At 47.3% G+C, this 24,855-nt stretch overlaps 1 protein-coding gene across 2 annotated transcripts in view; it reads left to right on the top strand.

Moving 5' to 3' along the window:
* KLHL22 (kelch like family member 22) overlaps positions 1 to 24,855 on the top strand; it is a 150,461-nt gene that overhangs the window by 61,181 nt on the left and 64,425 nt on the right. For both annotated transcript variants that reach the window (XM_078667784.1, XM_078667785.1), the window contains exon 4: positions 1,749 to 2,467. In XM_078667784.1, coding sequence (XP_078523910.1) covers positions 1,749 to 2,467 — 719 coding nt within the window. The remainder of the gene's footprint in view (positions 1 to 1,748; positions 2,468 to 24,855) is intronic.

The following is a 24,855-nucleotide window of genomic DNA, read 5'->3' on the forward strand; positions in this document are numbered from 1 at the left end:
CCTCGGGGTACAGGAACAAACCTCACTTCTTGGTCAGTGACTGCAGGTGCTTACGTAGATATGGCTTTTAAGAGCCCACCATGCTGGATTTTACAGTGGCTCCATTGGGGTTGCAATACAATCAGTTGCCAGCACCCATTGACAATAGATCTTACATGGACAGACACATTAGGTTATTATCTAATGATAATGGCTTCAGGCACTACTGCTTGCCACATTACTTACAGTATTCGCACTCGCACTGGTGTCTCAAGCTATCTTCACTCATATTGTCACCATCATAATGGAAGCCTCCATTACAGGAGGCGACTTCAGCTGGCGTATGCACTGTGGGTAACTTAGAAAGAGCAGGCCCTCCATTGATGGCCCCTCCCTCCACCTACCTTCTGGCATAATTGTATGTGGCCCTAGGTCAGTTGATTCTGAAGACATTACCATTCAGACACCAAGGGATACACGTTCTTCTCTGGATTGCACATATCCGTCTTCCTGATAGGCGATTTCCTTATGCCCACAGCTTATTTGAACCTCATAACTGACAGTGTCCACCCCAGCAACATATCAGATCATGCCTCATATGAACATAGTAGAACCCCAAAATCCCTTCCAATATGGAAGCCGCTGGTGGCCAACGAAACGAGTTCTGTGACATATTTAGATAAGAAACCACGCAATGTAACATAACTCTCTATACCTATCAGCTGTTTGCCACTACCCTTCCTCCATTTCACCAACCTATACCTTACTCTTCACCATCTTAGTTTTTTCATAACAATTGTGCTTGATGTTCCTTGTAAACAGATTATGTCAAATGCAGTTCTATGTTTTGCTGTGCAGCTCTCTAATATTGCTTGGAGAAGCAGTGCTTAAAAACAAACAATGTTAAGAAATAAAAGTAAATGGGAACAAGGCTAGCTTGGTTCACCAGAGCCTGACATTCAAGGCACTGACCAAGTAGGTAAAATAACTACAGTGTATGTTGGGTTAAAATATGTAGGCATTGAGGTAGCCAAAAAAAGTAGACGTTTGCTAGAACAGAAAATAGACAGCCTCTGATGGAGCACATATGCAAAGGCACACTACACTGGTCAACACTCCCAGTCTTAACTTTCCTGCGAATCTCCTTAATCAAGATAATAACCCTCCCAAATCGCCTATATACTGCAAAACTAGCCCTTTACCCCGAACTACTTTTAAAATGCTCATCTCACCACTGAGATTATTTATTTAGTGATGCAGGCGTCCTTGGGTCACTTTTGATAAATTTCGCAAGTCCACATATGATGGTGAACCTACATGGTAGATCCAACAACAGACTACAGAGGAGCACAATTACTTGTAGTCAGTGAGAGGTTGGAGCAGACCCAAAATACACAGGTAAGATATGAGCTATTGGAGATAAACCCCACATTGTGTCCATTGGACAACTCCCTCAACAGACTCTTCTCTTCTCCCTCTCACGGGAATTGAGTCATAAATAGAGGGGGTGGTGTCCCTCCATCCATCGCGGTCTGTTAGAAAAGGATACCCAATGGCACCGTGAGAGGGTTCCACACTCAATTAATCATAAGCAAATGAGTATATACATACATTTGGGGTGCGTTGGAGATCTAAATATGGGTAAATAGCAAATGAAATGAATGTATCATTTATCCAATTTTACCTTTACTATGCTGAAAATGCTGATAAAAAGATAAATTAAACAAAGCTAGGTGCTGGTTACAATGCTGATCCTTGCCTTTTTGCAGATACCAGAGGTGATCACCTTCTGCTGTGACTTCCTGATCTCCTGGGTGGACGACGAGAATATCCTGGAGCTGTACCGCTTAGCAGACCTCTTTGACCTCAGTCCTTTCAGCAACCAGCTGGACACCTACATTCTGAAGAACTTCAGTTCTTTCTCAAAGTCTCAGACTTACCGACAACTTCCTCTGGAAAAAGTCTACTCTCTTCTCAGTAGCAATCGGCTTGAGGTGGAATCTGAGAATGAGGTGTACAATGCAGCGTTACTTTACCACTACACCCAGGAGCAGGTGGAGACAGACCAGGTTTCCTTGATGGAGCCCTCCAGGCTGCTGGAGGCTGTCCGCTTCCCCCTGATTGAGGTACAGCTCCTGCAGCAACTGCACGACAAGCTGAGTCAGTGCCCTCTGAAGGAGATGGTGGCCAATGCCTTGATCTATCACAAGAATGAGTGTCTCCAACCTGTGCTCCAGGGGCCACAGACTGAGCTCCGATCCGAGTACCATTGCCTTGTGGGCTTTGGGGGGATGTATGCTGCTTCGTCCGTGGTGCTGAGTGACCAAGCGAAGTTCCTGCACCCGTTGTTTGGAGGCTGGAGGCAGCTGATTGCTTCACAGGCACCCAAAATGTCCAATCAAGGGATTGCTGTGCTGAACAATTTTGCGTACCTGATCGGTGGGGACAACAACGTGCGAGGCTATCGGGCAGAGGCAAGGTGCTGGAGGTAAGGGGTAGTTGAATTGCATCTGTGTTTGACGGGAAACATCATTTACCACGAAGGCATTACCACTACTAACATTTACCACGTGACACTTACCACGCAGGGTGCCTTCCACGCAGGGTGCCTTCCACGACGTCTTTACCACGGGCTGGGGGGGAGATGTGGTATTCCTTCGAGTCGTTCTGCGTGGGCTTGGGGGGCAGAGGGGGGCTGGGGGGGGTCTCCCCCCCAAAAAATAACAAGCAGTTTACTTTAAAAAAAAAAAACGAACATAATTTTAAAAGAAAAAAGAAAGAGCCTCCCCCAAAGACGTGCCGTGTACGTCAAAAAAACAGTCCTTTTTTTATTTTGGTATACGTGTTTTGACGCTTGTTTCAATGGAGGATGGAAGTAAGGGCTCGTAGAGAAAGACGTGCAGGTAAGACGTTTCTAGGCGTAGTAAAATCCTACGTTGTAAATACCAGCGTGGTAAAGCCACTTGCGATGTAAAATTCGCGTGGTAAAGCCATGCGTGGTAATTGAAATCGTGGTATAATCATATATTCGTGTTTGACTACATGTTCTTTTCGTGCTACTACAGCAAAGCATATTTCCCTTCCAGTCTTGTATCCTATCGCATACTGATATTCCTTTGGCTTTCCTTATATTGTTAGCCTTACCTATGCACCTCATTTATCTTTCTCCCTCCTCTCTTTTATCCTTTGTATATTTTTCTCTCTTAACATTTCTCTTCTTCTCATTTTTTTGTTTTACCGCCCCTTTCTCTTCCTCCCCCCATTTTAGTTACTTTTTTCTACTCTATTTTGCTGGTAACATTTCTTTTTCTTTCTTCCTCCCTTCATATCTGTCCCTCTTTTTCCTTATCTATTCATCTTTCTTCGGTCTCCTTATATTGTTTCCTCTTGTCTCCTTTCCCATCCCATTCTCCTTGATTCCTTTAATCAGTTTACTTGTTTGCCTTTTCCTGCTCTCTTCATGATTCTTTTATTTTTCCCTTCTCTCTACCGCCTTGCCATCGCCACTCTCCCACCCACCCCCCGTCTGCCTTCTTTCATCGCTTCTTTGGTATTTATTTTTCACTCAATCGCCAATTTCTTCTCCGTCTCATGTCTTGTTCTCTCTTTCTCAGCTGCCTTTACTGTTCCTCATTTTTCATACTTTCCTCTCCTTCACGTTTCTATGTTTTCTACCCACTATGCATGCCTTCTCTTCCCTTTCTTGCACCATTACTGTTTCTATGCTGGCTCTTCCCATTTTTCCATCGGTGCTTTCCTGTCTGTTTCGCTCTCCTTTGTTTAAAGCTTTCTTTCATCTCGCCCCTCAAGCGTTTACTTCTGCCTTTTGTTTCTGGTTTTTTTTTAACTTTTTTTGCTCTTCCTGTCCTGCTGTTTCCTCCTGCAATGTTTCCCCCCTTTCTTTTCCACGTCCTCCTCTCTCTTCCAAGTTCTTTTCTTTCTGGCACATTAGTTCTTGGTCGTTCTTTTTCATTATTCTTTGCTTTTGTGGTTTTCTTCCCTATCTTGCTGTCACGTGCACACTGGACCATCTCCAAATGCCTTCTAGACTTTTCTGTACATCTGCAATAAGTATGTATATCTTTTTATGTTAGCCCGGATTGCTTTAACACAAACCGGTAACTGAACATCGCAAGCTCTGAATCTGTCACCCGTGACCTGATATAATAGAAAACGGCATACTGATTGGTAACCTGCGGAACAGCTCTTAAGTATACTGATAAATGCAGACTCTGTTGCTTCGAAAATCGTAGTTTAACGCTTCAAACACAAACAGTTTATAACGTAATACTTCTGTGTTCACGTATTTACTAAAATAGATTCCGAGGTACGGGACTTCAGATTCCATTAGTCCATATCAATTCTCCCTACAATACCTCTTTGCTTAGCTTCATCACAAGAGCCAGGGCGGCTTAAATAAAAAAAAAATCCTACCTCAAACACTCAAGTGTCCTGCTATGTAATTTTCTACAGTGTGTAAAAAGCACTTGGGATGGAAGCCAACTACTTTCCCAGCCTCAGGGTCGAAAATGGTCAATACAAATGCCTGCTTGCGAAAAAAGCGCCAAAAGTTCAACTTTTACATTGTAAACAGCAACTATTCTCCTTAGTAAGTTAACAACTGCAGTGATTCATTTTCGAAGCAACGGAGTCTGTATTTACCGAAGGGAATCAAGCACCGATTAATAATATATACTTTGTTCATTAGCAGTCATTGCCACTCGTCGTGAAAACCGATGTGTGAAAGGTCTTGATTTTAAAAATGAATAACAAAAAAAAATCCTGTTTATTTTTTTTATTGAGACTAAGGATGCTCGCTCACTGATTAAGTAAACCGCATGGTCCGATCAATTGTCAATTACTTGGATGTACCCCCCTATTCTTTTCCCCCTTTTCTTAATCCTTGGAAAGGTTATAAGATCGGTGTGTTAAAAGTGGGAGCTTTAATTGTAGATTAAACTTGTCTTGGACAAGCAGGTTTGGCTTTCATTAAATTTAACAAGGCTAGTTGAGATTCTACAAGCCGTTTCAGGCATGTGGTCGTCATTCGAAACGATTTGGGAAGAGGATGTGACCTAACTGCCAGACCGGTCGACCTCGAAGCTGGGGAAACGGGTTCGAGTCTCGACTGGGACTCTCAACATCCTGTGATTCTGGGATATCACTTGATCTCCCTGTGCCTAACAAAATGAAAGTGTCGGTCTGTAACTAAACAGGTGTTCATGTAAAGTGCTCTGATACTTTCAGGACACCCCCGCGCCGCACGGCCACCAGCTGTAGCGTGTGCGTCCTCCCCGCTGCAGTTCTCAGCCTCGCTGAGCCCGCCCCGACGACCCCGCCCCCCGCCGCAGTATCTAGCGTGTGTTTACTCTTGTGCTTTATTTCGGTTTTTTTCCTCATTCTGTTCTGTCCCCCATATTGTCTGTTTACATTGCCTGTGTGCCATATTGTGTCCCTTATTGTTGTTCTGTGCTGTTCTCTCTGCCCTGTGCCCCCCGTCCGCTTCCCGCCGCCTGCGTGCAGCCACGCCCCCTTTCCTTCTGTGCCCTCCCCGCTCCCGCCTCCCAGCTGCTCCTCCCTCCCTCCCACTTCGCCATAAATGGCGACCGTGCGTACGCGCAGCGGGAGCGCCGATTGTGCGCCGAAGGCGCGCCAAAGGTAAGCCCGTCTGCGCCCGTCCGCGCCTGGACCGCGCCCTGGGCCAGGACCCCTGGCCCCCACCGACGGAAGACGACCCGACTGACCTACGACGCCACCGAACTCATCGCACTCAACACCGCGGAATCCCCGGATGCTACCGGGCCACCCGAGGCGCACCCACGGACCCTTCAGCTGCCACTCCTGCAGTTTCTCCTGCATCCGGACCTGCACCGCACCCGCACCCACCAAGCAGAGAACCAGCAGCAACCACCTGAAGTGCATCCTGCTCAACACCCGCTCCGTCCACAGACATGCCGTAGAACTCTGGAACCTGCTCGACACAACATCACCAGACGTCGCCTTCCTCACGGAAACCTGGATGAACACCTCCTCAGCGCCCGACATCGCCATCGCCATCCCAGACGGCTACAAGATCATCCGAAGGGACCGCGGTAACCAGACCGGAGGAGGCATCGCCATCATCCACAGGAACACCATCTGCATCACGAGCAACTCCGACGACACCCTCACAACCGCCGAACACCTGCACTTCCAGATCCACACCGACCCCAAGACCACCCTCAGAGGCACCCTCATCTACAGACCCCCGGGACCACGAACACAATTCAGCGAAGACATCGCAGACTTCATCAGCCCGCACGCTCTCCCCTCCGCTGACTACATCCTCCTCGGGGACCTCAACTTCCACCTGGAGAACAACAACGACCGCAACACCGCCACCCTGCTGGACAACCTCGCCACCCTCGGTCTCAAGCAGCTGGTGACCACACCCACCCACTACGCCGGACACACACTCGACCCCGTCTTCTCCTCCAGCAAGGACATCTCCTTCAGCCACGCCACCGGACTCCACTGGACGGACCACAGCTGCGTCCACTTCAGCTACAAAAAGAACACGATACACCACCACCAGCAACAGGTTGCACGCAGAAGATGGAACAAGATCACAGCCGACCAGCTCGCCGCCTCCCTGAGCCAGGACCCCCCCCCCCGCCAGCTCCGCAAACCCCAGCCAGGCCGCCAACAACCTCACGAAGTGGATCAGCAACTGCGCAGATGACCTCGCCCCACTAAGGACCCCGCCCAGCAGACCGGCAGTAAGAAAGCACCATGGTTCACCGACTAACTCAAGAGCTCCAAGAGGAACTGCCGAGCCCTCGTGAGAGCCTGGCGCAGAGACCCAACACCAGACAACATGACCATCCTCAAACTCGCCACTTGAAAACACCACCAACTGATCCACGCCACCAAGAAAACCGCATTCAAGGAACGACTGGACAACAACGCCCACAACAGCAAGGAACTCTTCAACATCGTCAAAGAGCTCTCCAACCCCAGCACAGGAAACAACATCATCACCCCATCGCAAGACCTCTGCAACTCCCTCGCCTCCTACTTCCACAACAAGATCGCGGACATACACAACAGCTTCAGCACAGAGCCGACGCACCCCACGACAGCACCTGCACCCCCCACCACCACCCTCCGCGCATGGACCCCGATCAACACCGAGGAAACCCTACGCACGATGAACTCCATCCACTCCGGATCTCCAACCGACCCCTGCCCTCACCACGCCTTCAACAAGGCCGACTTCGTCATCGCACCCCACCTGCGGGACATCATCAACACCTCCTTCGACACAGCGACCTTCCCGGAGAGCTGGAAGCATGCCGAACTCAGCGCTCTACTAAAGAAACCATCAGCGGACCCCACCGAACTCAAAAACTACCGCCCCATCTCGCTCCTCCCGTTTCCGGCCAAGGTCATCGAGAAGACAGTCAACAAGCAGCTGGCCGCCTTCCTCGAGACAAATGGATCCCTCGACCACTCGCAGTCCGGCTTCCGGGCCAACCACAGCACCAAGACCGCCCTCATCGCTGCCACTGATGACATCCGAGCCCTGCTCGACAACGGGGAAACAGCGGCCCTCATCCTCCTGGACCTTTCCGCGGCTTTCGACACTGTCTGCCACCGCACCCTAGAGCAGCGCCTCAGCAACGTCGGAATCCAAGAGAAGGCACTGGAATGGATCATCTCCTTCCTCGCCGGAAGGACTCAGAGAGTAAGCCTCCCCCCGTTCAGATCAGAAGCCACCGAAGTCATCTGCGGCGTGCCCCAAGGTTCCTCGCTCAGCCCCACCCTCTTCAATGTCTACATGAGCCCCCTTGCGGCCATCGCACACCAACACAACCTCAACATCATCTCTTACGCCGACGACACCCAGCTGATCCTCTCTCTCACCAACGACCCCGCCACCGCCAGAGCCAGCCTACACGAGGGGATGAAAGACGTAGCCGTGTGGATGAAGAACAGCCGCTTGAAACTGAACTCAGACAACACGGAAGTCCTCATCCTGGGATCTGCTCCCTCCGCCTGGGACGACTCCTGGTGGCCTCCCGCCCTGGGCAGCGCACCCAAACCAACAGACCACGCACGCAACCTGGGCTTCATCCTGGACTCCTCCCTCTCCATGACCAGACAAGTCAACGCCGTCTCCTCGTCATGCTTCAACATCCTGCGCATGCTACGTAAGATCTTCTGGTGGATCCCCACCGAGACCAGGAAGACGGTCACCAAGGCCCTCGTCACCAGCCGACTGGACTACGGCAACTCCCTCTACGCCGGAACCACTGCCAGACTTCAGAAGAGACTCCAGCGAATCCAGAACGCCTCAGCAAGACTCATCCTGGACATCCCCCGACACAGCCACATCTCCGGACACCTGAGAGACCTGCACTGACTCCCGGTCAACAAGAGAATCACGTTCCGACTCCTCACCCACGCACACAAAGCCCTACACAACCAAGGGCCAAGATACCTCAACAGCCGCATCTACTTCTACACGCCCACACGCCAGCTTCGTTCAACCAACCACTTCCTCGCCGCCGACCCCCGCATCCGAAGAGCCACCACAGGAGGAAGATCCTACTCCTACCTCGCCGCCAAGACGTGGAACTCCCTCCCGACCCACCTCCGCCTGACCCAAGACCACCTCGCCTTCAGGAAGCAGCTCAAGACCTGGCTGTTCGAGCAGTAGCTGACCCCCCCCCCCAAGCGCCTTGAGACCCTCCGGGTGAGTAGCGCGCTATATAAATGCTGTGATTCATTGATTGATTGATTGATACCTTCAGGTCTACTTCATACTATATAAAACTCTATGCCCACCCTCAAAATGTGTGCTTAAAGAGCCACACTAAAAAAAATACTGTGGGTTATCGCCAAAATGCCACGTCATGGGGTGGGCGATGGCAATAAGGTCTTGTATCTCAAAAGTGTACGGTTTACCTAAGAAAAAGTGAACAAATGGTCCTTCCGAACCTCTTGTGTTTTAGACTATAATGATTGAGGAAAAACACTACATGTGCTCAGTCTTGTTCATGTTGAGTTAAGTTAAAGCCATTTTCTCTCTTTCCTTTCACTCTGCCCTGTCTCTAACCAGGCCGCATGGCAGCAGGCGCTATACTAGGGACAACCAGCACAGGGCATAAAAAGAGCGCCTCGAAGCCGCTACACAGCCCTTCAACGCGCAGGCAGCACTTGGAAGTTTACACAGACCAAAGGCACTCGTGAATAGCGCCTCGAAGCAACGTGCAACTTCTCAAAGTGTGTAAGAGCTTCGCCAGCAGTGCCTGGAATCCTTGTGAAACCTGGAAGCACCTCCACTTAGCGCCTCAAAGCCTTTAAAGGACCCAGCTTCGAAGTACAGCTCCTGAAAACACTGTACATGCACAGGCACCGTATTTTGACAGCACCTTGAGGTGTGAGCGAACCCACACATAGCACCTGCAAGCCCTGTGCTGGACTAACGCCTCAAAGCTCGAACAGGGAGCTTTACAACTCTGTTATGTTAACTAACATTGCGCTCTACATGTGTAAAAATAAGAAGAAAAGGGTTCCATCGTTTTCTTCTTAGAAGCTGGCTGCCGGCACCACAAAATGGCAAAGACTGCCAAAGACCACTTTTAAAATGTACTAAACACATTCCAAAATGCACTGAATATAATCTACAGAGTGCTTTAAAATAAATCAATTATATTGACATTTCTGCTATTAATCCAAAATGTTGGGCTTAGTTTTTAAACCTGGATTTTTGCCTGTTTTTCCCATCAAAATGCGTGAACCGGGGGATCAAAAGTGGAGCTGGAAGCCCCTCAAAGATTCCTCTATGGGTAGTTAGTAGAAACACGCACAGCTTCTCCTACAGATTTTTCTCGTAGGTACTTTGATCTTACATAGCCACCACTTAGAGAATCAAAAGGCAAACACCACTTTAGTGTACACATCACATACATATACTCAATAACACATGCCTAAAATACAATACCATTAGCAAAACCAAAAGCTCTAACTTAAAGAAACGCGAGACCTATTGCATTGCCAATGCTTGTTTACGTTGCTGCTATTCTTGTTTACTTTTTTGCCCGGTGTTTTAATTATGTAAGATTACGTTAAAACAAACCTCTTCTTTTTTTTTTTTTTTTTTTTAAATCTTTTTATTAGCATCAGATTGGTTCGTGCAAGCATACAATCACACAGTAAACTGCTCACAATGAAAACATAAGTGGTCATTATACAAAGTTAGTAAGTGGAGGACGAAACCAATAATATTACAAGCATTGTAACACAGTCTAGAGTCTTATTTTCCGTTTTCCAGATCGTAAGGAGAATAGCACATGTGGAAAGTTGATGCAAAGAGACATAACCTGTTTGCAACATAACAAAAACGAATGAGCCTTCGTGAAAAACAAACCTCTTCTTAATTTGACTTTCAGCCTCGTTTGTAGGTTAAGACCTGCTGGCCTTATGCTGCTCTTATTAGTGGTTCACTTTTCCTGAACTAGCCTCAGACTTGAAAGAATTGGTTGTTTGAATGTTTGTGTGTCCAGAAGCGTGGGGCGCCTCATACATGGAAGCCGTGGCTTTTATGTGCCACGTCTTTCTGGGGAATCAACAGGCGCATGAACGGGAGCTATGCTCACTGAATAAACGCCCCTCATTCTAGGAGATTTGTTTTTGAACCCCGTTGGGGCTTACAAAAGGAGAAACTGTTCATATTGTCGAAAACCACTGACCTTAAGTCGTGCACAAGCAGTGCAGTGCCTCCTCCATCTGGTACACTGAGCAAGACCATTAACAGTGAATGAATGAATTAACACTTTATTGCAAGATTAATTAAAATCGTTCAAATTTTCCACAATAAAATCATAGCATAACTTAACACAACATCTGAACGTAGATCAGTTATTCATTTCTTTTTCTTTTTTAATATTCTTTGGAAAATCAACCTTTGCAACCCTATTTACCAAAAAATCCTTGTACCAGAGTCGTCACTACAGTTCATCCATATCCTGATTATTGAATCGTGCAGAACAGCAAAATAAAATGCTAAGTCTTCCATGTAGATCGTTCATGGTTAGAGCACAAAACACAGTGGAATTGCAACAAAAGCAAACAGCCGCACTGATGCTTGGTCAGGGAGCCAAAAAAGGGCCAGACATGCCATAATATTTCATCCATATGCTGAAGAATACAAGTAGTGCAAGGAAGTAAGTTGAAGTGCTAAGTCTGGCAAGGAGATTAATTCAGGTTAAAGCATTTCGGTGTAGCACAGCAGGATAGCAGCAATGCTAGCAGCCACAATTATACTTTGTCGGGGAGCTGTACATCCCAGTAGTACCTTTCATGGGCCATCCCCTTCTCAAACACTTTTACTTAAGCAAAGAGGCTGATTTCTCCAGGATGCACTCCTGTATGTTTCTGGTCTTAATCCTTATTGAGTATTTGAGAGGTGACTTCTTTCAAACAGGTTCTGGCCATCAGCATGAATTTGCCAAATTTGGCCAAATCCCAAGGGTGTGATACTGGTCAATATATCTATTACCTCTTATACACAGGTCTGTGTGCCTTGAGACAAAAAAGATTAGTCTTAGTAGTCTCCATCGGACCTCTTTCAGAGTTGGTCAGCAGCATATCAGATGTTGTAATGTCTCTTTTATATAGTTGCATAGTCTGCATCCTGTGTTGTATGATACAGATTTCCAAGTTGTGTTTAGTTCTCTTATTAGGAGAGGCACCAGACTGGCCCACAGGATCGCTTTCAGACACGTCTTTCCCAGGGTTTGAATCCGGTATGGCTGTGTTTTATGGTTCTTGTATGAAGTTATGAGTGCTGTGTACATGAATCTCCCCTGCCCCGAGCCCAGTGATGTTTGTTTCCCATGAGAGCTGGTGTTCTTGTTTGTTTATTGAGGCTTTTGGAGCCATGTTACTTGTACTTTCAGTTCTCCAATGCTCGATGGCCACTGCCATGAATCTTCCTTCGCCTGGGGGGCCCACGTGTTGGTCGCACACCCGCACCGGGGTCCCTGCTTGTTCCGGGTGCTGCTCGTTACCCGCCACTACCCGGCTGGTGCTCCTCATCTGCGTTACTACCCTCCGGGAGTGGACACTGTCTGCCCAGCATTAACTCCATCATGGGGCTGCTGTTTTCTTCCCCCTCACCCTTGGGTCGCCTTAGCCGCACAACTACACTCCCTCACGTTGCTGTGCCGGTGGTTCTCTACGGTGGTTGCGCATCCTTGGCCCTGCCCGTACACGCGTGCTGGTCCTCAGCATAGGCGTGCTGGTCAGTTGCACACCTTCCTCGCCATGGGAACATCCGACCCGAAGCAGCCTAAGATCGCCTTCGATCTCCGCAGGTCCTCCCGCCAGGTGGGTTCCAGTACTGATGGAGGGGAGGCCGCGGTCACCATGGAGGCGCCCCCCCTCCGGAGACGACGACCTGAAGGCGATCATGCTGGCCTTGAAGTCGACAGTCACTGGCATTGCCACCCAGTTGGACCAGTTGTCGGCCCGCCTCGGAGTCCGTGAAGGCCCGTGTGGATACTCAGACAACCGCCTGTTACACGTGGAGTCCCGGGTCTCCGATTCAGAAGATGCTGCCACGCAGGACCGTCAAAAACTGCTGCAAATGGACAAGATCTTGGCGGTCATCCATGAGAAAAATGAGGATTTGGAGGCCCGTTCCCGCCGGAGCAACCTCCGCATAACGGGCCTTCCGGAATCGACCAACATCTCGCATATGGAGGACTTTGTAGAGACCTTGGTCAAAGAACTCTTCGACGACGTCCTCTCCTCTGTGTTCATTGTGGAGCGCGCGCACCGCTCCCTTGCTCCTCGTTCCAGTCCTGGCCTGCCCCCACGCCCCATCATTGCTAAACTGCTCAATTTCCGGGACCGCAACGCCATACTCAGAACTGCACGGGACAGGGGCACCATTATCCACCAGGGCAATACCCTCTCCTTCTTCCCGGACTACACCACGACTGTTCAGGCGGCCCGGCGGGAATTCCTTCCTGCTAAACAAATCCTATAGAAACACGAAGTCCCATACTCCCTGGCTTATCCGGAAAAGCTCAGAATCCGCCAGGGCGCAAAGACTTTTGTCTTCCCCGATCCTCAGGAAGAATTGGCGTTCGCCAAGAAGCTCGACAAATCATCCTGGCCACCAACATCTCAATCCTCATCTGAGGCTGCGGACCGCCTCAGCGACAATGACTGAAGTGCAATTTATTGTTTGCTGTTGCTTTCTCTTTTTTACGTGATGCCTGATTCTACCCAAGCTTGGCCACCCTGTTTTACTGCGGGGGTGTATGCCTAGGACTGCCATGCCCTCATGGGATGATTCTCGCTTGCACTACTGTTTTTCCCCTTCCTAGTTGTGGGTCCCTGGGGTGGGGTGGGTTGTGATTGGGGGGGTTGGAGTGGGAGTGGGGTTGTGGGTCTTTTTGTTTTTCGTTCTCAGTCATTCCAGTTGGTGGGAGTTGATTGGGGTGATGGGTGTTATCCCCGCTGTGGTTCAGGGTGGGTGGGTCGGGTTGGTTTGGTGGGACTGCGGGGGGGTTCTTTTGTTTTCCTTCTTGGGATGATGTTTTCCTATGGTATGGTTTGTTTTTTCTGTATTGCTTATGCATGTCCATTCCTAGACACACGGCATATTTCGCCGGGCTGATGGCCATTACATCTCCACTTCCATGCTGCCTGTTCTGGGGGTTTTCTGCTCCTCATCGGGGGAGATGGCTTCAGTCCATTGTATGTTCTTACCGTACAGCTTCCACAGGTATTTATTGCGACACTGCTTTGTGTTTCATGCCTCGATCTGTTTACGGTCACTGGTCATTTACTGTTGGTAATCATGTTGCTCCACCAGTCCTTCCTTTCCCTTATCTGTTGCGCCTCCTGTGGTTGGGTCTGTGGGGCACTTTCACTGCTCACCGGAGCGTTCTGTTCCCAGTACCACATCCGTCAGTTAGATGCCTGCGTGCTCTCCCCGCGCTGCCCTGTTTGTGGGAATTCCTGGTGGGCTGTTTCTACTTGCTCGTGAAGCCTCCTGCCTGCGCTGCATTCCGCTGCCCCTTGATTCTCTTGCTTTTCTTGTTCGCTGTGCCTGCCTGTGGTGTTTACCGCCTGCGCTGCGTAGCCTCACACTTTGGACCACCCTCTTATGGCTGACATCGTCTGCTGGACCTGGAATGTCCGTGGTCTGAACGACCACCTTAAGGCCTGATTGATTCACTCACATCTACAGCGACACAAGGTAGATATATGTCTCTTACTGGAGACGCATCTGCTGCCCGGATCCGTCTCCAGACTCCAAGCTCGCTATTGGGGGGAGTCCCATTCCTCAACCTACTCGTCATATGCCGGAGGGGTCTCAATCCTGCTGTGCAGGGGCCTCCCTTGGCAGACCGCCCGGGTGCTCATTGATCCTGAGGGCAGGTATGTGATCCTCCATGGTTTACTACTGGCCCAGCCCGTTACGATTACCGTGGTCTACGGTCCCAACTCGGATGACCCGGACTTTTTCAATCACATCTGGCACCTTATCTCCGCTTGTGGCCCCGCAGCGGTCGCTGGGTAGGTGATTTTAATGTCACTCTATCGGCGGCTTTGGATCGGTCTGGCTCCCATACATCTCATCCGCATGCCGCCGCAGCCCTCATGTCTATTTTAACTGATAACTCTCTTTATGATGCCTGGCGCCACTTCCGCACCGATGCCCGGGAGGGCTCCTGCTTTACCAGCGCGAAGGGCTGTTGGTCGCGCATTGATTTCTGGCTGACCTCGCCGGACGCCCTGTCTTGGCTCACCGATGCGGTACACATGGCTCGCACCTTTTCCGACCATGTGCCGGTTCAGATCCATCTCCAACCCCCCCACATTCCCCGCAGCAGCCCTTTACTTGGCGTCTTCTCCCCAACGCCCTCCGGTATGTCTTTTGTGCGGAAATCCACACCGCTATAACCAACTATTTTGACTTAAATACGGGATCAGTAGACTCCGCTTCGACGTTATGGGAAGGGTTTAAGGTCGTCATTCGGGGCGGATGTATTTCTAAACAGGCCGGTGTCCTCAGGTCTATCCGCACTACTCTGGCTAAGCTCGAGGCAGAATTTAAAGACCTTGATCCCGCCCAGGCGGCACACCCCAGTCCTGAGACGCTGGTGTTAATACGTCAAAAACACACTGAATTCTTGGAGGAGGCTGGCCGCGAACTGTCCTTTTTGGGCAGGGAAGGTTGGGCGCACCGTTTGGTGAGGGGGACCGCCCGGGGCACACTCTTGCCAATCTTCTTCGCCCACCGCGAGCTGCCTCCTATATAACGGTAAGAATAAACAGTGGTCCAGAACCTATTTCTTTTTGTTAACCAACTTAATCAGTGCATATTCAAACATTTATGAATTCATGGGCGTTCCTTATATTCGCACCAAACCATAAGTGAACTCAGTTACTTAAGATGAACAGAACAAATATATCACTACAGCACCAATATTTCAACAGAAGAGAGGAAAAACATCGTTTTATTTCCTTATCTCTAAACACGAAATTAATCTTCTTTACAATTTTCTCAATACTTTACAATAAAAGGTTGCCCAGGGGGAGCGTGCACAAAGAGAGGTGACCGAAGAGAAGTGCAGTGAATCAAGAGAAGAATGGAAATTCAAAGAGGTAAACAGGGTATTTACACTAATTTCAATAATTATGGTCTAGCAATTTCCATAATGTAGCCACCTGGCCCATACAAAGATAAATAACAACTAATCTCTAACCGTCTCTCGCCACAACGAAGAGCCCGTCACATGACTCATGCACAAGAGCTAATGTTATTGGGCACTCGGGGACTAAAAATAGAAAACGGACTCGACATACGCTAGAGTTACAAGTTATGCTACTCCAATTGTATTTCAAAAATTGCCATACGTTCAGAACCCCAACGGGTAATCCCCGTATTAGTTATATGTAACGGGCCTCCAATGATAGAGGTGTGTCCACACTAGTGTTGACTCCGCCACCGATTTGCGGGCGCCATTTTAAATTGGGAAGGTCATCAAATCTGGCTCAATTGCGCTATACTAATTTAAGTATTAGCAGAACCAGTCTATGGTGGTAAGATACTTCAATCTAAACGATTGATCTTATCAAAATACATTATACCACAGCATTAATCAAAAAGTAAATTATTACAGTCTAGATGCGATTAGCGGGCGCCATTTTGGATTGGGAAGGTCATCAAATCTAGCCCAATTGCGCTATACTAATCTAAACATTAGTAGAACCAGTCTGTGGTGGTAAAATATATTATACCTCAGCATAAATCAAAAAACGAATTATTACAGTCAACAATTAACAATATAGTGTCGTTGTCGCAACATTACTCAACAATACATTATAACAGTCTGTCATACCAGAATTGTGTCATGGATATAGTCATATAATTTACATCAGCAAACCCTTGGTTGCCCGATTATTGAATGTCCTGATGAAGACTCGCATGGTCCAGGTTTAACTCACCGGACGTCTTTAAGCCAAATCGAAACGTCGACGATACTAAATTCACCTTGGACCCAGTATTTTGTCAAAAAGTGCACACATTTGACATGACTGTTGTGTTGATATTACTTAGAGATTAGTTGTTATTTATCTTTGTATGGGCCAGGTGGCTACATTATGGAAATTGCTAGACCATAATTATTGAAATTAGTGTAAATACCCTGTTTACCTCTTTGAATTTCCTTTCTTCTCTTGATTCACTGCACTTCTCTTCGATCACCTCTCTTTGTGCACGCTCCCCCTGGGCAACCTTTTATTGTAAAGTATTGAGAAAATTGTAAAGAAGATTAATTTCGTGTTTAGAGATAAGGAAATAAAACGATGTTTTCCTCTCTTCTGTTGAAATATTGGTGCTGTAGTGATATATTTGTTCTGTTCATCTTAAGTAACTGAGTTCACTTATGGTTTGGTGCGAATGTAAGGAACGCCCATGAATTCATAAATGTTTGAATATGCACTGATTAAGTTGGTTAACAAAAAGAAATAGGTTCTGGACCACTGTTTATTCTTACCGCAGTATACCCAGGTCCGTATCCTTTTGGGTTACCCCATTTTCATTAATGGCCTCCTATATAACGGCCCTCAGTGATGGGGGCCCGAGTAGGACTACCTCCCCGGAGGAAATTAAGTCCCGCTTTCTGGACTTGTATTCTCAGCTTTACTCTGCCGGTACTCCTCTGCCACAGGAGGACTTTGATCAATATTTTGATTCTATTGCGCTGGTCTGGTTGGAAGACTACCACCGTAAATTTCTTGATGAACCTTTTTCCAGGGAGGAAATACTCGCTGCCATCAGTAGCATACCCGGGGGCAAGGCCCCCGGCCTGGATGGCTTACCTGCCTCGTTTTATAAAATGTACGTTGATCTCTTAGAACAACACTTGGCGGCGATGTACAGAGTTAGGGACAGCTCCAGACCAGAAATCAGCGGCTAAGAACCTAGGGGTGCGTCTTGAACAGACTTTAACCATGAAAGATCATGTAACTCACACAGTCGACTCATGCTTTCATGTGTTGCACCTGCTAAAGAGTTTTCCCTTATCTCCCCGGTTCCTTGCGAAAGACCCTCATTCAAACACTTATGTTGAGTAAATTAGACTATTCTAACGCCTTATTGATCGGGGCTAGCGAGTCCTCTCTGAACCGCCTTCAGGTGGTACAAAACACTGCAGCATGCTTAGTCTTAAACGCCCCTTACAGATCCGCTTCTCTCCCTCTTCTACACCAACTCCACTGGTTACCAGTGCATAAAGGAGTGAAGTTCAAGATCTGTTGTCTGACACACAAGGCAATATGGGGTAATGGACCTACCTACCTGGCAGAGAAGCTCCATCAAAGGGACCTTCGATCTGGCTCGAAATCTTTGCTCAAGATACCCAGGTTTAAGTAAGCACGGACAGGAGGAAAGGCCTTTTCATATTAGGAGCCCTCCTTATGGCACCAACTTCCGTAGCTTTAAGGCAATGCCCTGACCACCCGAAATTTAGGAAGGCTTTGAAAACTGCCCTGTTCTAGACCAGCCCACTGCGACAACTATCCCTGCATGTCCTCGAGCACTGAGATACCCCTCAGGGGGTGATTCAAGCGCTATATAAGCCTACAAACTAAACTAAACAGTTGTAAAAAGGTACTTACTACGTACCAGCCCTTCTAAGAAACATTGTTGCCCATATTATACACACACTATCCCATTTTTCTCTGGGTTTTAATTATTTTGTCAGTCAGTCAAGGAAGCTTTATTTCGACCGTACAGGCCATAAAAGCACATAAAAAGACAATTCAATTTGTATAAGGAAAAAACATTAAAATATGTCCTCATAAAAACTATGATCAATAGTTCTATATTAAAAAATAGTGCATTTCTTAGTTGTGCAAATTATTCTAGTATATTTTTGGGTACACTCCCTCAAGACCACTCAGTGTACTATGGTTGGGTACAGTGCAATGTGCAACAGAGTTTATAGATTCTACCTTGAATGCAGGAGGGGGAAGAGTAACACATGTTTAAGCAAATAACTAATTCGTTGGTAAAAGAGCACCTGTCAGTTGTTCAAAAGTTTTTGGCTCTATCTGATAAATGTATATAACAGTGTTAGAAAATCCACATTAAAACTAATTGTATTATGCAATTAAAAAGTCTAGAGGGAAGATAATTACAGTGGAAAATATCATACAATAAATATGTGCGAACGAGACATAACATGATATATAAAGGTTGCTAGGAACTAAGGGTTTCCTGTGAGGGTTTTCTTTAGGATGGCTCTACGAATGCACCACATCGAGTGTAGGAATCGAGAGATGGTGAACACAATGAGTGTGTCGGTTTCATGCTTAAAAAGCCTGTGCACCTCTATGTAGTGTCTGATCTCCATGTTTCTGCATAATTGTAGCAGCCACCGGGACCTTGGCTTTCCATAGGCGGGGCAAAAATAGAGAACATGCAGTTCAGTTTCCTCAACTCGATTGCACCGTGGACAGTCTACTTTATGGGCTCCCTGCCATTTGTTAGTAAATGCTCGTAGCGGGAGCACCCCGTGTCTAAATTGAAAAAAATGTTTCTTTGCCATAAGGGGTTGGATGCGATCAAGTGCCAATTCTAACCTGTATTGCTGCTTGATATCCAGAAACCTAGAGGTCAAGCATTTCTGTGTTGTCCATTGCCATAGTAGAGCCAGTTTGTGTTCTGTAACTCACACATGTGTTGGGCCTGCTAAGAAGAGAAAAAGCGATCGGAGCCGGCCGCGCGCGCGTTCCCAATCTCCTGTCTCTCTGGTTATGTCTAGTTTGTTCGGGAACGTTTGGCATTCCACAGCAGCGTCACCCCTATCCCCGCCGCCACATCCGGGCACGCTCCCTTGCTGGCTACTGGGGTGCGTGAGCCTGTGCGGGGAACCGCGCCGGACACCACAGAACAAGCTTTCCTCTTAATATGCGCGAACAGACTACTGTCCTGGAGCAGGCGGGACCTGCACACCAGAGACACACAAGCCATGTGCCGTACAGGTAAAAAACATCACGACGCAGACAGCCCTCCTCGAGCCACAGCATTAACACACAAAGTCCCGCGCGTCTGCGGCTTACCAGTGGGGCTAGTGGCGCGCTCCGGTGCGGCTGCATGCGCCGCAGCTCCATTGGCGCTACTTTTATGTCTGATGGTCAGAGTGTGGGTGGCTGTCACTGACGTGAGCAGGGAGTGTATGAATTACAGTAATGAGCCCGTCCATGACAAGCCATGACAAGCAGGCCCTTGCGAATGACGCCCTCGAGCCTCTTGAGTCTTCGGTGGTAACGAGGCCTTCGACCCCACGAACGACCTCCGCGCGCTCCCCCGCCCCCCTCCACTCCCCCGCCAGCACGATATTCTGTCCCGCGGGGACAGCTATTCTGTCTCTGCTGCTCAGAAAATATTGGACAACTTTTCATGAAACCGTGAATTCGGAGCAAGCGTCGATCCTCTCAAGATCACTGTGAACCTTAAGGAAGAATTTGCAAATAGTTCATGGCATATACGTGTACATGCTTAGGTAACAAAGTTAACAAGCATTTGCAATGCAATAGGTCCCGCAGTTGTGAAAGTTTGAACTATTGGCATTGTAAATGGCAATGGCTGTTATTTATGTGTTGGTTTTTAAAACATAAATAAAAGGCATTGTCATTTACAATGCTAATAGCTTAATCTCTCGTAAATGCGAGACCTATTGCATTGCAAATGCTTGTTCTTTGGGTTTTGACTATTATATATTTATTTTTTCATTAAAACACGCTTCCCTATTGGAAAACGTGTGCTACATTATAACACCTCATATGCCACTGTAAATACACCATAAAAATACATCTTAATTTAGCTGTCACAGTAGTAGGACAATAATCGCAAAACAAGAAATCTTTTTTTATGGTAATTCCTTTTTTAATAAGGTCGTTCAGTTGTACATAATGTCTTCTTGGTTATATATAAGGTAACAAAAATGCTTATAAGACTTTTTTTATTCTAACTTTTCAACATACTGCACAGTGGCCACAATGCTCCACAACATAGCTTGAACACAATGGCAAAGCCAATAGCTCTGGCTAAACACTTATAAGGTTCCAAAGGCGAGACCTATTAGCTATGCCAATGCTTGTTTTTTTTCCCTGTACCGTTCTTCCATCAGCAGGGTAGATCATAAGTACTTAATCCAGCCAGAGCAGTCATTGGTTGTAGGCATGAGTGTATATCCGCTGACCTGCCTTCCCATCTGCTCTTCCATGACTCTATTTTTTCTGCATTACATCGATTCCATTTAACCTTTTTACCAGGTTGTTTTCTTCTGCTCCTTGTGTATGATCAATGGCTGATAATTGTTCTCGAGATCCTCCGTGAAGGTTAAGGTCAGCGTTAAGCATTGCATGGTCACTTTCTTCATGTCAAGTTATCCTAAAGCCAGTTGTGTTTTTTTACGGTTTCAGTTTATGAAGATGTAGTCGATCGTTGTACTGTTGTTAAAAGATTAGGTTTGTGGAACATTTGGCTGAGCTTTTCTTGCTATTTTCTCCGCAAGGTTATGCATGAACAGGAAGTTGTTAAATCTTTTCCCTGCTGGGTTGCTAATCCCCTTGTTTGCCGCATCATCTCCAAGGTTGTTTAGAATAAAACCACCTGTTATGACCATGTCTGACACTGGATATTCACACATTAGATCTTCCAGTTGGGCTATCAAATTTTCCGTTGTTTCAATTTTCTTTGAGCTGCGGTCATGGAGGTGCGGTCATGGAGGTATATATTTATTAAAATAAATATCATATTGCCTCCATCAACTGAGTAGCCTTCTACAATACCAGCCTACAGAATGTCTGCCTCCACCTTCATTTGTTGATAGCTCTGTTGAGTAATTTATGTACACTGATATTCCTTCCGATCTTCCAAAAAGATCTTTTTTCTGGCTGATTTGCGCAATTCTGAGAATCCCTGGAGATGAGTTGGTGTTTCTTGGAGGTAAATATTGTCTGCTTCCTTAAACTTTGTGATTACTGATTTGCTATATACAACTTCTGTTGTCCTGGTGCCACCCAAGTTTGTTGCTAGCCAGTTCATTATCCTAGTGCTCCTTGGCCCTTTCCATCGCTCGTACTATCCTTGTTTGGGTTGTTCCCTAATTCGGCTGATAATATATCCTAAAGTTGCTGTAATTGGAATTTAGTTGGACACTCCCATCAGCAGGCCTTTCTTTGCCTCTTGGTAATTGGGGATACTAGTTTGCAGAATGGCTTGGGATTTCAGCAATACAGGTATTTCTCTTCCTTCTTTTTCTGCACCAAGATACCACACTCCGCAAATCTTTCCCTCTCTAATAAGACCCTTCTTGACAGGGCTGCATTTTTCCATGTTGTTGTTGTGTGCTCCTGTTTGTTGTCCTTGCCACTTACTTCGAACTGGATGCTTAGAGTATCCTCACTAGTTATTCCAGCTAGTGAAGGGTTTATTTTGCATTAGCCTTAAAATGTTTGCCCAATTGAGTATATCCTGCCTGCCCCTTGAAATATATTAAGGCAGGAACTTTATTTTTTGTAGTATTCCATCCCCTTCTTGTCTGCCATTCTCTATATTGTTGTCCCTTAGGGGGATGTGCCATAAATGGTGAGCCCCTGATTTCGTTATTATCTGTTTCACCTGTACTGCTGTTTGTAGTACTCTACTAGCTACTCCCTGTATTGGCTCTCTTACGTCTCTCTTTTTTATGTTTTGTTCTTCAGGGTGATCTTTATCCGCTCTCCTGGATCTTAAATAATCATGGTCAGCCCTTGCGTGTTGTAGGACTTGTGCATATATTTGTATAATTGTATTTTCCTGTGTGACTAGTTCTCCATGCTCGATATGCTTTGCCCTGTTCCCATCATGCACTGGGACAGGAACAGACTAATTTGCATACAGCCAGGTTCTGAAACTGGGATGGTGCAATGAGCTAAAAAACGGTGTTGGATCTAGCCCTGATCTCTTGACTGGGTGAGAGTATTCTGCTTAATTCAGAGACTCTGTCCCTCACCACCCCTTGTTGTAAATAATTTTGTCCACCCTAAGCGTGGAAGGGTATACTCAGACATGAGTCCCTTGCTCATTGCACCATCAGGATTCAAGAAAGCCGGGCCGAAGACGGCTGTAATGCCAGAAACCGGTCCCCGGTAGCTTGTTTCCTTCCCAGTGTAAGAATTGGCTTTTGTAGTTTGGTTTGCCCTGTTCCCATCATGCACTGGGACAGGAACAGACTAATTTGCATACAGCCAGGTTCTGAAACTGGGATGGTGCAATGAGCTAAAAAACGGTGTTGGATCTAGCCCTGATCTCTTGACTGGGTGAGAGTATTCTGCTTAATTCAGAGACTCTGTCCCTCACCACCCCTTGTTGTAAATAATTTTGTCCACCCTAAGCGTGGAAGGGTATACTCAGACATGAGTCCCTTGCTCATTGCACCATCAGGATTCAAGAAAGCCGGGCCGAAGACGGCTGTAATGCCAGAAACCGGTCCCCGGTAGCTTGTTTCCTTCCCAGTGTAAGAATTGGCTTTTGTAGTTTGGTTTGCCCTGTTCCCATCATGCACTGGGACAGGAACAGACTAATTTGCATACAGCCAGGTTCTGAAACTGGGATGGTGCAATGAGCTAAAAAACGGTGTTGAATCTAGCCCTGATCTCTTGACTGGGTGAGAGTATTCTGCTTAATTCAGAGACTCTGTCCCTCACCACCCCTTGTTGTAAATAATTTTGTCCACCCTAAGCGTGGAAGGGTATACTCAGACATGAGTCCCTTGCTCATTGCACCATCAGGATTCAAGAAAGCCGGGCCGAAGACGGCTGTAATGCCAGAAACCGGTCCCCGGTAGCTTGTTTCCTTCCCAGTGTAAGAATTGGCTTTTGTAGTTTGGTTTGCCCTGTTCCCATCATGCACTGGGACAGGAACAGACTAATTTGCATACAGCCAGGTTCTGAAACTGGGATGGTGCAATGAGCTAAAAAACTGTGTTGGATCTAGCCCTGATCTCTTGACTGGGTGAGAGTATTCTGCTTAATTCAGAGACTCTGTCCCTCACCACCCCCTGTTGTAAATAATTTTGTCCACCCTAAGCGTGGAAGGGTATACTCAGACATGAGTCCCTTGCTCATTGCACCATCAGGATTCAAGAAAGCCGGGCCGAAGACGGCTGTAATGCCAGAAACCGGTCCCCGGTAGCTTGTTTCCTTCCCAGTGTAAGAATTGGCTTTTGTAGTTTGGTTTGCCCTGTTCCCATCATGCACTGGAACAGGAACAGACTAATTTGCATACAGCCAGGTTCTGAAACTGGGATGGTGCAATGAGCTAAAAAACGGTGTTGGATCTAGCCCTGATCTCTTGACTGGGTGAGAGTATTCTGCTTAATTCAGAGACTCTGTCCCTCACCACCCCTTGTTGTAAATAATTTTGTCCACCCTAAGCGTGGAAGGGTATACTCAGACATGAGTCCCTTGCTCATTGCACCATCAGGATTCAAGAAAGCCGGGCCGAAGACGGCTGTAATGCCAGAAACCGGTCCCCGGTAGCTTGTTTCCTTCCCAGTGTAAGAATTGGCTTATGTAGTTTGGTTTGCCCTGTTCCCATCATGCACTGGGACAGGAACAGACTAATTTGCATACAGCCAGGTTCTGAAACTGGGATGGTGCAATGAGCTAAAAAACGGTGTTGGATCTAGCCCTGATCTCTTGACTGGGTGAGAGTATTCTGCTTAATTCAGAGACTCTGTCCCTCACCACCCCTTGTTGTAAATAATTTTGTCCACCCTAAGCGTGGAAGGGTATACTCAGACATGAGTCCCTTGCTCATTGCACCATCAGGATTCAAGAAAGCCGGGCCGAAGACGGCTGTAATGCCAGAAACCGGTCCCCGGTAGCTTGTTTCCTTCCCAGTGTAAGAATTGGCTTTTGTAGTTTGGTTTGCCCTGTTCCCATCATGCACTGGGACAGGAACAGACTAATTTGCATACAGCCAGGTTCTGAAACTGGGATGGTGCAATGAGCTAAAAAACGGTGTTGGATCTAGCCCTGATCTCTTGACTGGGTGAGAGTATTCTGCTTAATTCAGAGACTCTGTCCCTCACCACCCCTTGTTGTAAATAATGTTGTCCACCCTAAGCGTGGAAGGGTATACTCAGACATGAGTCCCTTGCTCATTGCACCATCAGGATTCAAGAAAGCCGGGCCGAAGACGGCTGTAATGCCAGAAACCGGTCCCCGGTAGCTTGTTTCCTTCCCAGTGTAAGAATTGGCTTTTGTAGTTTGGTTTGCCCTGTTCCCATCATGCACTGGGACAGGAACAGA

Source organism: Lissotriton helveticus, chromosome 11, assembly GCF_964261635.1.
Source record: "Lissotriton helveticus chromosome 11, aLisHel1.1, whole genome shotgun sequence".
Lineage (NCBI taxonomy): Eukaryota > Metazoa > Chordata > Amphibia > Caudata > Salamandridae > Lissotriton > Lissotriton helveticus.